This window comes from Hyperolius riggenbachi, chromosome 11 (genome assembly GCF_040937935.1).
Source record: "Hyperolius riggenbachi isolate aHypRig1 chromosome 11, aHypRig1.pri, whole genome shotgun sequence".
In the NCBI taxonomy this organism is placed as follows: Eukaryota; Metazoa; Chordata; class Amphibia; order Anura; family Hyperoliidae; genus Hyperolius; species Hyperolius riggenbachi.
The window spans coordinates 87,767,747-87,782,657 of record NC_090656.1 but is presented as its reverse complement, the minus strand read 5'-3'; the positions used below and the strand labels follow the sequence as shown (position 1 = coordinate 87,782,657).

Below are 14,911 nucleotides of genomic sequence, written 5' to 3'. Positions count from 1 at the left end.
AGAAGTGTATTCAAAGTTATTTCTGTGTTTTGGAACTTAACTCCATCTAGTTACAGATGGTAAACATGACATATTATTTTCATTTGTTTTATAAATAAAGAAAATTTAAAATAATATATTTTTGGCTCAGAATATAAAAAATTAAACAACTTCCTTTTAATTGTGTCTCTCTCTCTACAGCTGGCAGCAACATGCAATATAGAGCCATCCTTCTTCAATGACTGGTTCAGTGGGCATCTCAACTTTCAAATTGAACATCAGTGAGTATAAATATGTTATACGCATCTCCAGTCCCTGAATATAGCAATGCACAAGGATCTAAACAATAAGCATCCAGCACTCACTGACATTAGAGAAATGTTATAGGACACTAGTAGGACTGATATGGGCCTCCATTCACAAAGGGCTGGTCAGCAGTCAGTTTTCCGTTGGTGAAATACCATATCTTTTTTCCCACATGCAATAATCTATCGATAATTGCCAAACTATTTGTTAAGTAACAGTGTGGTGCGGTCCCAGAGTGCTGGATGCTGATATATATATTAGGAGGGGATTGAAAAGGGTGTGTGGAGCACGCATGTGGTGGGGGCTGGAAAGAACAGTGGGGAGCACACATGAGTCGAGGATAAGAGAGAGAAAAGCATGCTTATCAGGCTGCTTACTTTGATGTCCTGCCCGGCAGTGTATCGTCTCCAATAGAGTGAGTATTAGGATAGGGTGGCTGCTACTATTGGCTGTCTCCTTTGCCTGTCAGTTTTACCACATACCTGTTTGCCAGTTACCAACGGCTGCTGGCTGGTCTTAACCACTTGTGGTTTTTGGATGTTTCTCGTCTAGTTTAGTACTCCTGCAGGTCCCTGGGCATGAGACTCACACCCTGCACTAATTGCTGCCTCCGTGCGTTTATGCACCTGCATGTGTTCCTACATGCTTATGCACACATTTTACAAGTGAAGCAATCAGTAAAGTTGTAGAAAAAAAAAGTTTAAGAAGGTTTTCATTTTAAGTTTATTAAAGTGACAGTGTTACATTAAAATATATATTTTTTTCTGCATTGAAATGTTAACCTCTCCTAAGCCAATTAACTCCTTGAATCACCTATACTTGGCCTTAAACTGGTCTGAAAGTCAGCATTTCTACTTTGCTCTAAAACATACTTACAGCTTTAAAGCTACTATCCCAGAAAAAAAATTGTAGTAGAACATCATTGAAACAGTTAAACAGCACCTCATCCTGCCATGTAAGGCTATTCAGCTTGAAATCCACATCCAGACTGGAGATAACAGTATCTTTGTTTACATTCCAATGTTGTTAAATTTATGTGTAAATAACTGAAAACACTCTTTGAGAAGCTCTCTGTGCTTCAGGCACACACACAGCTCAGAACAGCTCACTAGAAGATTTTAATATATAATCAAAAGCAGCTGGAATAAAATGCAATGGCAGCTTTCAGGGCAAGATAAACTACACTTTGGAAACTTGTAATTTTTTATTGAATGTTTTGTCATCGGTGACATAGTGGTTAGCGCTCTCGCCTTGCATCGCCGGATCCCCAGTTCGAATCCCACCCAGGTCAACATCTGCAAGGAGTTTGTATATTCTCCCCGTGTCTGCGTGGGTTTCCCCCGGGCACTCTGGTTTCCTCCCACGTCCCCAAAACATACAGATAAGTTAATTGGCTTCCCCCCTGAAATTGTCCCTAGACTACAATACATACAATACACAGACCTATGACTATGGTAGGGACTAGATTGTGAGCTTCTTTGAGGGACAGTTAGTGACAAGACTATATATACTCTATACAGCGCTGCGGAAGATGTCGGCGCTATATAAATACTAAATAATATTAATAATAAATCGTTTCGGACCACTTTAAGATCTGCTGATGGCTGCTGTTAATTCAAAAACAATAATATATATATATATATATATATATATATATATATATATATATATATATAATGGCATAAGTGTTATAAAAATTATTGCTGTATCAATAGCGACAGCTGAAATGCCAGGAACCACGGGGTAAAACCTCAGAAACTGAAGTGCTTATATACCAAACTTCTTTCTTGTTTTGCCCAATGCCCTAAACTTTGTAAATTGACAATAATTTAGGTATTTACTGCGCAAATTGGTAATTTACCTCACTAGTCGGTAATTTTACTTTTGACGCATTACTAACTGTTCTATAAAATCAGCTGTTTTCTGTATTACCGAATGTGGTAATGCATTGTGAATGGAGCCCATGGCTAGTTTGTATTGGTTGATCATTAGTTGGTGCTCCTTGTTATTCTGTTCATATATATTGTAGGTAACATGTGAACACTATGCTAAATAAACTGTTAGATGATATTTTTATATATGTTCCTTTAGGCTGCTTACACACCAAGACGTTACAGGCGCACGTTAGTGCGCCTGTAACGCTCCCCCAACGCACAGCAATGTAACACAAGTGGGCTGTTCACACAGCCCACGTTGCGTTACATGTAATGCTGCACGTTCGGTGCAAAGTGCAGCATGCTACGGCGTTGGAGCGGCTATAGCCGCGTTAGACTGTTTGCACATGCGCAGTGGGGGGCGGAGAGGAGGCGGGGAGAGCCAGCTACAGTAGCCGCGCACATGGCTACTTAATATTCACTGCACTGGCGGCAGCTGATTGGCCGGCGGGACCACGTGATGCGGAGTGTCTCGCTCCGCATCACGTGGTCCCGCTGGCCAATCAGCGCCACTTTGGGAGACATTATAGGAATCGAGCCGCCGAACGCGGCTCACTCTACCGTCGGCTTTTGCAGCACCATACGTTGTGTTAGGTGCACGTTATGCGACCTTAACGTGGCACCTAACACAACGTCTTGGTGTGCAAGAAGCCTTAATCTTGGAAACGGTGAGTCTTGGTTTAAATACTCTTTTACACTCTTCATCACTAATGCCTAACGTCATTTTTTTAATGCATGATTTTGAAGATAGCTTTAATACCATGATGACAAATTATGCCTTTTCCGTTTAGTGTTGTATGTAAAATAATGTTCTTTGAAATAGTGATTTATATTGTGTTTTCTCTTTCTGTTTTGCAGTCTATTTCCCACAATGCCTCGCCACAACTATTACAAGATCGCCCCTCTTGTGCGCTCCCTGTGTAATAAGTACGACGTGACCTATGAGGAGAAACCTCTGTTCAAAGCCTTCGTGGATGTTGTTGGGTCAGAATCTTTCTTCTGTTTCATAGTCCATTCACTTCTCAGTCATTGCCACCAATCCAGCATGTTTCTTCAAGCTTGGTCTTAAACTCAGCATTTCTTCTTGGCTCTAAAAGATTCCTTACAGCCTTAGGGCCTTTTTCCACTAGCCTGCGATTTGCAATTTGATTCTGATCGCAAATCGCAAGGTACATTAAACTAATGGAAACTGCAGCAGCAATTTCCATTAGTGCGATCCGATTGCGATTTTGGTCAAAGCGCAATCGTCGTCCTGCCGCGTTTTGTATGCGATTGAGCTGTACTATAATGAGTATAGTAGCTCAATCGCAATCGCATGGTGGAAATTGAAACACGATCGCGATCGGAATCGCGATCGCATTTCATAGTGGAAAAGGGCCCTTAGGGCCTGTACACACTGCTGCGCTTGCGCTGCGTTTTTAAAAACGCATGCGTTTTTAAAATCGCAAGGTCTTTTGAAAAATAATGAAAATCGTGATGACTTGTACACACTGGTGCGATGCGTTTTTAGAAAAACGCAATCGCAGTGCCTGCTGCGCTTTTTTAAGTGCAGCGCATGAGAACGCATTAAAAACGCATGCGCTTGCGTTTTTGCCTGCGTTTTTCAGAAGTCAATATCCCAGAAGACTCTGCAATCTCCTGATTCCTGTTGAAATGTAAACTAGAAAAAAAACAAAGGATTCTTTAGCCAATCAGCAATTACAAGAAAAACGCAAACGCACAAAAAACGCAGGCAAAAGTGCATGCGTTTTTAAAACTACATGCACTTTAAAAACGCATGCGCTTGCGATTTTGCTTGCGTTTTTCAGTGTGTACAGGCCCTTACACCTACTAGCACAAAAAAATGTGTAGCAGAAGAGCATTTAGTTAAACACAGCACCTTGTCTTGCAGTGGAAAGCCCCTTCAGCTTATGATCCTCATCCAGAGAGGAGATACCATTATCTTTTGTTTACATTCCACATTGTGCATTACAACTGTAAACAAGCTCTCTCTGCTTCAAGCATGCACACAGTTCAGAAGAGCTCTTTGGAAGATTTTAATATATAATAAAAAGCAGCCTGAATAAAATGAAATGGCAGCTTTAAGAGCAGATAAACTGTACTTTGGGAACTTGTAATTTATAAATGGACAATATTACTTGTGCACAAAAGCAAATATGGTAACTGTATGGGTAGTAAAAAGTAGGAAAACACATTTTTATTGAATTTTATGTCAGAGTTTCAGACTACTTTAAAGGAGTTATCAGGGAAAAAAAACAACAAATGAGCTTTACTCACCTAGCCACGTGGTCCGCGGTGAACTGCGCAGGCACGGACCACGTGGCCATGATTGACAGCGGCTATTTGCACAGGCGCAGTAAGGCCGGCCCCGTGGACGGCGTCTGCACCGTGCAGCGAGATCGGGACAGCGGCGGGGGGCGGAGGTGACAGCGTGGGACAGTCGGCTGCAAGGGGCTGGAGAAAGCCGCAAGTTCATTTGTTGTTTTTTTCCCTGATAACTCCTTTAAAAGGAAATTCTACTGTTATTTGGAAAAACACTGTAATTTACTCAGTTCAATTCTATGTATTTTCAGCATTAATAGAAAATATTATTTCTGTGTGCTAAATTTAAAGAAACATACTGGCAGGTGTGCCGTATGTATTGCCAATCCAAAGATTTACATAGATAAATAATAATGGCATCTGCTGTGTGTAATGTATTTCTTGTGTAGCAAGGCGGGAGTTATTTCAACAGTCTGTACTCCATACTGTAACGATATGTGTCAGCAGGAACAGAGTTCTGATTATCAGGTGATCTGCAGTATCACCTATAATACAGATATACATCTGATTATATGGTGATCTGCAGAATCACCAATAATACAGATATACCAGACAGCTGAACAGATAGCTAATAGCAAGTATGGTGATTGGTGCAACAGTAGTACTGATAGATTTAACTAAACCTCACCAGAGGAGCTGGTGGGTACTAACAGTACAGCGCCCCTCACCAGAGTCAAGGGCCCTCTGGTGAGAGTAGAGTGGTCAGACTAATCGAGTTGGCAACAGACAGACAGACAGACAGATGCAGTACAAAATCAGCAGACAGAGACAGGAAGATATAAACAGGCAGAGTCGGCAGCAAGATCAGATGGGCAAAGGTACAGAATCACTGAGCGGAAGAGTAGTCAGAACGAGCCAGAGACATACACAAATAATACAGTAAAGAAGTAACTTAATCGCTATCAAATAATTCCTATCTTGTGTGAAATCCCCGGTTTCCTCCTGGATCAAAGCACACCGGAACTATCTAAGGTCTGAGCGCTAACACAAAGTATTCGCAACAGCAGACAAGTTGCAAATGATTTAGCTAAGCTTATGAAGCAGAGGAGACCCCTTTGGCACGCCCCCTCCTATCAGCCAATGAGGAGCGGCGAGCGTCTCCTCTGACGCCAGCCGACCGGCCGGTCAGCTGACGCGCCTCCTCCCCGCATAAAGGTCCTGTCTGTGCGCGCGCGCACGCGACAATGCAACCCTATGTGCGGCTGACAGACCCGTCCTCGGCTTGCTAGACGCCCGAGGCACGGATACCTTGCTGGGCAGAGAGCTGGAGGCAGCTGCGTTGGTAGCGCTCTTCCCCACAGCTGCTTCTCCATTGTTTATTACATATACAGAGTATTGTTGCCATGGTTACAGAGTTATTGGACAGTCTGTACTGTTTCAGTATAGGTTCAATTCAAAAGGAAAACATGGCTGCCACTAGGGGCGCTGTTGCCCCCTTTACTCTTTAGATGAAAGTGTCGGACCTACGCCACGTAATGGTCGTTATGGGCACTGTTGGCGGATCTAGCCCAGCATGGCGTCAGCCTATGTGGATCAAAGTGTTGGAGTAAGTCTGACTGTGTAATTTCCTTTAGTACCATGCTACGCTGCGTAATTTTGATATATGCTGGCACGCATGCAATGGAGCAGAGCAACAGCACACGGGGCTGGCACAGAACCCACCCCTTGTTGATGCCGGATCGCCTCCTCGCTCTAGTGCGCTGAGGTTGAGACCCAGACGGATTCCCCCGCAGCAGCATTCTCTCAATGACTCAAGTCCTTCCCCAACACCCCGGAAAATAAGTAAGTACTGTGGGGGGGGGGGACTTGATGATCAAGAAAATGGAATGAAAGGATTGCCAACAGGAGCCTGAACTAGAGCTTCATGAGTTGTAAACTATTATATCATGAGTTGTAAACTATTATAAGTCCAATGCAATGATGAATTATGACTTTATAGCATGCCTTTGATTGTTCTGTGACTTTTATATGACACCTCTTCTTGTCTCTCACCAGATCCTTAAGAAAGTCAGGCGACCTCTGGTTAGATGCCTACCTCCACAAATGACCCAGGTCTGGATGGACCCTGCATGGGAGAAAATCTGAACTTATAATAGCACAATTCACATCTATCCTTGTTATCTGTAGGATTGTAATAAACTGCCTCAAGTGTAAGGTCAGGGAACTTTCTCTGCGTCTTATCATGCCTGCAGTGCCTGGAAGACCTTCAGCACTTTGCAGTATCGGGTCCTGCAAGTCTTCCTGGCACTGATGGAATTCAGTGATATTTTGTAATACATTTCAGCCTTAACAGAAAAGGACTCAGCCACCCGAAGAGACGGCAGAAACAAGGCATTGTGACACCTCCTTGTTTTATGCATCACAGCGATTGTAAATAAATGACTACTGTAAAATTGTGATGGGTTTTTTCAGTGACAGAATCCAGTGCAAAGAGGCTGTTGGGGTTTATGGTATGAGCCGTTAAAAGAAAGAGAGGTGAAGAAAAGCAATTAGACATGGAGTAAAAGGAAAGGGTAATGGGGATGAGACAAAACGATTACATTTTGGGAATACAAACTTTTCTCACAGGAGATGTTTTTGCACCTTATCAATAAAATACCTTTTCAAATCTGAGCAAGCAAAGCGGTACGGACATTAAAGTGGACCTGAACTCAGAACTTCCTCTCTGCTCTAAAAGATAAACAACAGTATAATAAGAAAGAAACATTTCTTTGTTACAGCTGATACAAATCCTGCAATAAATCTGCAGTGTGTCTACTTCCTGCTTTCATGGAAGCAGACATATTGTTAACACAATATGTTTATAAATTAGCTGGTCTGTCTCGGCAGTCAGCTGACAGAGTTGAGAGATCAAATTACAGTGATGACTAGTCACAGATGAGGGGGGATTAGGGAGGCTAAACTCTTTCAATAAATACAGGGTGCAATTTCTGTGTTTTCCTTCTGTCCTGTGCAAGAGTTCAGGTCCACTTCAAGTAGTTCTGGGTTAATTTAAAGGACCACTATGTACAGCAAGTATGCTTCCAGTCGTTATGCAGCTGTGCATAGCCCCCCACTGCCAAATCGACCACAAGGTGAATCGATACAAGTCTGTGCTGGTCTCTGGTCGATTAAAGGGCCACTACGCCCCCAAAAAATTGTTAATGTACTCAAACATATAAGAGGTACATCTTTCCAATAATAAATTACACTGTAAATTACCTTTTTCCTGTGTAGCTGTCCCTTACAGTACATATCATTAATCTTAGGCTGAGGACCTTTCTTGGGAGAAAGCAGTCTCTAATAATGTGCATAGTGCACCATTGTGTAGGTCCTTACAAGTGCTTTGAACAGAATAATTGAAACTTTGAGAATCCCCCATAAGGAAATAGTACGAAACCAGTTGGTAGAGGTTTAGAGCTGACCCACTCATAATTATTTATTTATTAGTACTTTTTCACTGGCTAGCTGCTGTATTTTGTAGATAAGTAGGGTAAAAACTTCTCTGACAGAAAGCTCCGGAGAAAAGTTTATTGAATGAGGACAATACAGTAAGTGATAGATTAAATGGCAGTTTAGGAGTTGGCTGAAGTAGGTGTTAAACAGATGTGAGGGACCACAAGTGGATATGAATAATGATGAATGATGGGATGCTTAGGCTTGACAGCTGCTGCTGATGTTGCTATAGGATTGAGCAGGTATGAATCATGCTCTTTCCACGTGCATTGGGCAGTTTTACCATTATCTGTGTAGTGTGATGTCCTGTTCAATACATTCTATTTAATTGTCCCTCCGTTTTGGTAAGATTGCTCAAAGACGATGGAATCATTGTGCCGCATGTATGGCCAACATGAGAACTAGCCAAATTATTCACTTAACAACGTCACTGTCTGCGTGAAGAAACACTAGGCCTGATGCTCTAACTTTCGTTAAATTTGCTGTGCGCAGGTAATTCGAGTTGCGCTAATTGCTCCTCTGGCGTTAGTACTTTATTAGTATGGTTATTTACCGAAAGTTAGTGCATCAGGCCCAATAACTGAAAAATAGTACAAAATAAAATTTGCATGTTAAAAAAAATGGCTTAAGAAGTCACTCCCTGTAGTCTCTGGAAGGGGGAGGGTTTAGCACTCCTTTAGGGATGGGCAGAAAATAATGCAGAACAATGGGTAAAACAGAGGCACCAGCAAAAATAGCAACACGTTTCGGAGGTTAAACCCTCTTCTTCCAGGAAAAAGGAAGTCACTGTGCTTAGTCTCTATTGCAAATAAACCATTTGTGTTTTCTTTTGGGAGGTAAGTTCAACACTACCTGCCTTTTTAAACTTGTTTGAGAGTATTTTACCCTTGTTGGTGCTTTTATTTTACGCATTGTTCTACATTATTGTATTTTAATGTTACTTATAAAGCAGACATTGCAAAAGGTAGAGTTTTCCTGGTACATTTCTTTTGCCTAGACTATAGCTGTCTGTATACTGTAAATGTTCCAGGTCATTGTCTCACAAAGTAATGGAACCATGGGTATCATTAGTTCACTTTAACTGAAATGTCAATACTGACCCTTTTGGGTAAACTTCATACTGTCAATCTGATCATGTGGTCTGTGGGTAATTCTCTTATTGATCTGCTTTGGGCTGTGACAATCATGACCCCTTTGTCACATGTCACATGACCCCTTTGTCACATGTGAGTCATCTGGCATGTCCTTTGCTGGCCATACATGGATAGATAGGTGTAATTGTTCTATGTGAATATTTTATAAAATGATCACAAGATATTAGTTAAAAAAGATTATAATTTCTTGTAGATTTATTACAGTCCAATTAAAGTTTGCCAGCTCTCCCATTCTTGTGTTTACAATCTGTGTAAATGTGATCATTTTATCAGATATGTCATTTGGTTGTACAATCACATCTTAATGTGTGTGGCCAATGGCCATGGGTGACCCTCTGGGGTCCTGGTGAACAGAGAATGCCTCTCATGAATGTAAGTTCCGCTGTTAGGTACACACAGCAGAAAGTTCTCTATCTATACAATGGGCCCTTGTTTGCTGCCTCTCCTATAGGGGTATTTGCCTTTCATCATATGGTGCTGTTAGATAGGATTTGTGACTTTATTTTTTGTTTTCCTTTTCTCTTTATTATTGTTTTTTTATTTTTAAAAATAAGATAAAGACTCTCAGCTAAAAAAAAATCCAGTTTTGTCACTGCCAGACACATCACAACACTTATCTACAATTTAATCCAATGGCGCATAACCAATGGCTCCTGAGCCCTTCAAGTCTTTTGGGTGCTTCCTGATGGTGTTGCTGTGTGCTTATTGAGATGTATAGATCAATCATATGTCGGCTACCTGTGCACTCGTTTCCTGTGCAGTGCACACAATATGCATTTCTCTAAGGCAGCTCTTCCTCATACTCACTCCTGCAGCATTCCCTGAGCACTAAACACTGATGCTAGCTAACTGCACCCATTAGAAAACATAACACTCAGGTGGTATAAGTCATTTAATGCCTAAAGTAGTAACAAAACAATGCTGTGCTAGTGTTAAAGTACACCTGAAGTGTAAAAAAAGAACCTCAATATGGAAAAGCTTCTGGATGGTCCTGCAGCTGACCGATAGCGTGTAGGGACACTCTTTACATATTTAGATTCTTCCATAGTGTTCCCCGCTGTTGAGGTCCATGCATGCCTAAAATAATGAGTGTTTGTTCTGTGCGCATGCCCAGTATGGATAAGCTCGCCTACTGCGTGCATGCCCAGTATGGATGAGCTCGCCTACACCATGTGTGCCCAGTCTGGATGAGCTCGCCTACATTGTGCATGCCCAGTCTGGATGAGCTCGCCTACACCATGCATGCCCAGTCTGGATGAGCTCGCCTACACCATGCATGCCCAGTATGGATGAGCTCGCCTACACCATGTGTGCCCAGTCTGGATGAGCTCGCCTACATCGTGCATGCCTAGTCTGGATGAGCTCGCCTACACCATGCATGCCCAGTCTGGATGAGCTTGCCTTCACTATCTGCTCTTAGATACTACATTGTACATTCATATCAGCTCATTGAAATTCTAATTGAGTGCAGCTGGACAATTCAAGTTTGTCAGCAGAAACAAGGCACTGAAATAATATTGTACAGCATATTGGTCCAGTGTGGCCATGAAATAACATCAAAATATAGACTAATTAAGTAGCTTATTGCACCTGATTACTCCCTATCACTTTAACACACGGCAAGGATTGCTCTCAGTGTGAGCTCCCAGTGGTGTGTTTCTAGCTATGGCTCACTTGTGAGTACCTGAGCACTACGTATTCCCATAGAAAGCTTTATGAACTCCTCTCTGCTTAGAAATCCTTAACAGAGAGACATAAGATGTGATAGGCTTAATGCACACTTGCATTACATATGGATACCTATGGACAAGTTTTAATTATATACATACATACATACATACATACATACATACATACATATATATATATATATATATATAGTGGTCTTGTTAAATCAGAAGGTATTTGCTGATGTATAGTGAGCCTATAGCTTATAAATCTCACATGTATCAGTCTTTCGGACTTTCTGGTCCTCGTCAGTGCATGGCATGGACTGATATGGCTCTCTAGGCTCACTATACACCAGCAGTTCTGGATGTCTGCCTGGCTTTCAGGGGAATAAAGACATGATTTGCATATTCGGGAATGATGCATCATGGGAAACCACCATTGCCCAATTAAAGCTGAATTATCCCAAATACCTCCTGTTTTAAGAAGGCAAATTTATATTCAGCATTGTTTTTAGTAAGAGGGCTTTTTGGTCTCTTTTGCCCTTTATACTTTCCTAATGGTTCTGGGTCACCATCAGCTATCTGAGTATTTTGTGTATTAAACATGATACATTCAGTTTTGGGATTATACCATGCCTGATGAAGAGACTTGGGCCTGCCTCGAAAACGTACTGTAATAAACTTCTATGTTAGGCAATAAGAGGAACAGCATATTCCTGTTTTTACCAGCGGCTATCATGGTACAAAACTCTATTGGTATAAAAGTGTTTGGGACATTTCCCAACTCCCCACCTAGCACCCTGACATCACTTCTGTTTGGGAAGACTTATTTGTATGCACATATCATGGTGTCGTCAGTGGGGTGGGCGCAGGGTGAGCCAAATGACGGCTGCTGCTGCTCAAATCCCCGGCAGTGCTAAATACTATTCCGCCTCTGAGTTGTAGCAACTCGGAGGGAGGTGTAATTCAAGATCTGGCGATCGTCCGATCCCTGAATGACTATGACGCACCCGGCTTTGAAACTGGGCACCAAAGTAACCTGTATTTTTATTTGTGCCTAGTTACATGAGTTAATGGTCACTAAATGAGAGGGAGCAAAAAAAGCAAGATTCAAGGATAAATATTTAACACAGGCAAAATATGCAATACTATCAACATAATCCGGACCTATTTCTGTCCTTGAATACTTTTTTTTAAAATGGAAAGAAATCTACAGTAAAAATGAACAGCAGTTGGATTCGCATAAATAAGTGCACTCCTCAGCTCATTGTACCAAGCTTTCTTCTGTGCTCAGTAAACAGAGGTTGGGTCTGTGAAAGGGGTGGTCAATGACATGCAAATAATTTCGAGTTGATGCAGCATTTATACAGATTGAAAATGAACCAATCAAATCCTGCTGAGGTAAAATTTGATTGGTCCATTTTCAAGCTGCTTAAATTTGCATTCAAAATTTGCATAATCCTGCATCAACTCAAAATTATTTGCACCTTATTGACCATCCCTAGCCTTTGTGTCTACTGAATCATGTGTGAATGCACAAGCATAATACATACTGTATATTCCTGCGTATAAGACTACTTTTTAACCCTTGAAAATCTTCAGAAAAGTTGGGGGTCGTCTTATACACCAGGTGTCATTGATGCCGGGTGATACACCCTATCCTGTTACCGCCTCTCAGATCTCACTGCTGAGAACTGTAGTGAAGCGGTGTAGGCACACGCGTGAGATCTGAGAGGCAGAGAAGGAGGTAAATAGGATACAAGGGTGGGCCAGAAGGGTGAAAGAAGCGTGTTTTATAGGCACAGCGCAATCTATTCTTCCATACCGCTCTGATAAACAGGTAGACAAGGAGAGCTGACCAATCCAACCAGTCAATCGCCTATATACTGTTATATACTGGGAACCACATACAGTACAGCACCAGTATCTGTTCATACATAGCACCAGTATATGATTTTTTTTTTATTGGTGTGCGTTGGAAGAGGGGTCGTCTTATACGGCGAGTATATCCCAAACTCTATATTTTAACTGGAAACGTTGGGGGGTCGTCTTATACGCCTAGTCGTCTTATACGCCGGAATATACGGTAGGTGTTAAAGTGTCAATAATTATTAGGAGCAGGAAATGAGTTATACTCAGAGAAGGATTAATAGAAAAAGGGGCCCAAGGCAAGGAAGTAACTGTGGCTGCCCTTTATGATCCTTTTAGTAAGCTGAGGTGAGAGATGGGCCAGAGAGGCTGGAATTCGTGCCCCTTGGCAACCACTAGGCCCCTAAGGCACTTGCCTAGGTGGCCTTGTGGACGATCCTGCTCTGGTAATACTGTATGTACATAATCATAACATGGAATGCTGGAAATAAAACTGATTACTAAAACCGTGCTTCAGTCTGTCTGCAGATGAGAGTGTTTATTTATAGCAGAAATCTCTGGATGGATTTTTTAGCATTTGGGATAACACAATTTCTGATTGCTTGCTATAGATTCCTGCATCAGACTGAGGCAACGGAATCCATGCTGCGACAGGCAATAGTCTAGCAATCACAATCACATATTTGTCACCATGTACATTGGTGATTATTCAAATGCTAGAAGCAGCTTAGTGATCACTGTAACATCTTGTGGAATATCACTGTACTAGAAATGAAAGTCAATAACATCTTGGGCTTGATTCACAAAGCGGTGCTAACTGTTAGCACGCCTGTGAAAACCCCCTTAGCACGTCTAAACAAGCATTTCGCGCATAAAACTTTACACGCGCAAAACTTTATGCGCGTAAAACTTTACACGCGTACTGCGCAGGGCGCTCCGCACGAAGTGCCCATTAAAGCCTATGGGACTTAGCGCGCGTAAAATTTTGCGCGCGTAAAACTTTGCGCGCGCAAAGTTAGCGCGCGATCTGATTGAGAAATCCGGTGCTAACCTACTTAGCACCCTGGTTAGCGCGTCTAAAGACTTTAGACGTGCTAAGTAGGTTAGCACCGCTTTGTGAATCAAGCCCCTTGTGGAATATCACTGTACTAGAAATGAAAGTCATTGCATTAGGGGGCATTCTAGAAATCGCCTATGTGCTGTCCTAGGCAGAGTGCTAAGTAAAACATCAAATAAAACTAATAAAGTGGTCCAAACACAAACATTTCTCGTTTTAGCTAGGAAAAATGCATTTATACTGACATTTTGTAACTAGATCTGGAGTGATTTTTTTTTTGTGTGTGTTTTTTTTTGTTGTTTGTTTTTTACAGCTGAACAACTGATTCTTTTAAAATGAGACAATGTTATTCCTCTTAACTCTGTTCATTTATGGTAAAAAAACAAAACAAAAACAAACAAGTACCTTTTATTTTAACAGGGAAATAACAGTTACAGTGAACATGTTCCTATCTCTGGAGGAGGGGCTATGTTACTGCTTATGTATTATTGTGGTACTTTACATCCTGCCAAGGCAGAAGAGGTGAGGCTTTGCCCACACTGGCTGGTGCTGCTGCAAAGCGCTGGGTCACAGGTGTGTAAGCAGCACCAGATTGATCCTATGACTGAAAGTTCAAGATCTCAAAGGCATTGAGGCATATTTTTATTGAAATACTGAGGAGAAATGGGCAGGGGAGGAATAACCATGACTCACTTTAGCCCAGAGTTCAGTAATATATTTCTTTTCTCTTAACATTTTTATAGGTATAAGTCTTATTGACTTTATGATCTCTGGATGTTTTCTCAATAGTAGTGAGAAAAACGAATGTAAATTATTCTGTTTGTTAATTCCCAGGAAAATTTAGAGCAATCTTAGTTCTAGAGATGACTGTTCTCTAGTAAATGGATATATTTGTTGACTCTTGAGTGTAAGAAATAGAGATGGTCATTTCTGACTTAAAATATAAACATTTTCAGACAAATTCATATGGTGTCTGTGTCTTTTCTTATGTCTGTTCTAATGTCTGATTCTGGCTACAGACAGCAGATGGTTGTGAGAGGTGTAAACTATGATTGGCATAATTCAACAGTCCTTCGATTATTATCATTATTGGTTTATAAAGCACCAACTTATTGGGCTCTATTCATAAAAGGCTTTGGGGTAAAAAAAAATCTTGGAGGGAAAATACCGCATTCGGTATTTTAG

At 41.5% G+C, this 14,911-nt stretch overlaps 1 protein-coding gene and 1 long non-coding RNA gene across 3 annotated transcripts in view; one reads left to right on the top strand and one right to left on the bottom strand.

Annotated features, from left to right (window-relative positions):
- The window catches only part of LOC137537739 (uncharacterized), a 51,735-nt gene extending 50,986 nt beyond the window's left edge, over window positions 1–749 (bottom strand). For both annotated transcript variants that reach the window (XR_011024667.1, XR_011024666.1), the window contains exon 1: window positions 663–749. This is a non-coding gene — a long non-coding RNA (uncharacterized lncRNA). The remainder of the gene's footprint in view (window positions 1–662) is intronic.
- The window catches only part of LOC137537737 (fatty acid desaturase 2-like), an 80,848-nt gene extending 66,157 nt beyond the window's left edge, over window positions 1–14,691 (top strand). The window contains exons 11-13 of the mRNA XM_068259675.1: window positions 181–260; window positions 3,078–3,203; window positions 6,537–14,691. Of these exons, the coding sequence (XP_068115776.1) occupies window positions 181–260; window positions 3,078–3,203; window positions 6,537–6,588 (258 nt within the window). The 3' untranslated portion in view covers window positions 6,589–14,691. The remainder of the gene's footprint in view (window positions 1–180; window positions 261–3,077; window positions 3,204–6,536) is intronic.
- Window positions 14,692–14,911: the final 220 nt, after the last annotated feature.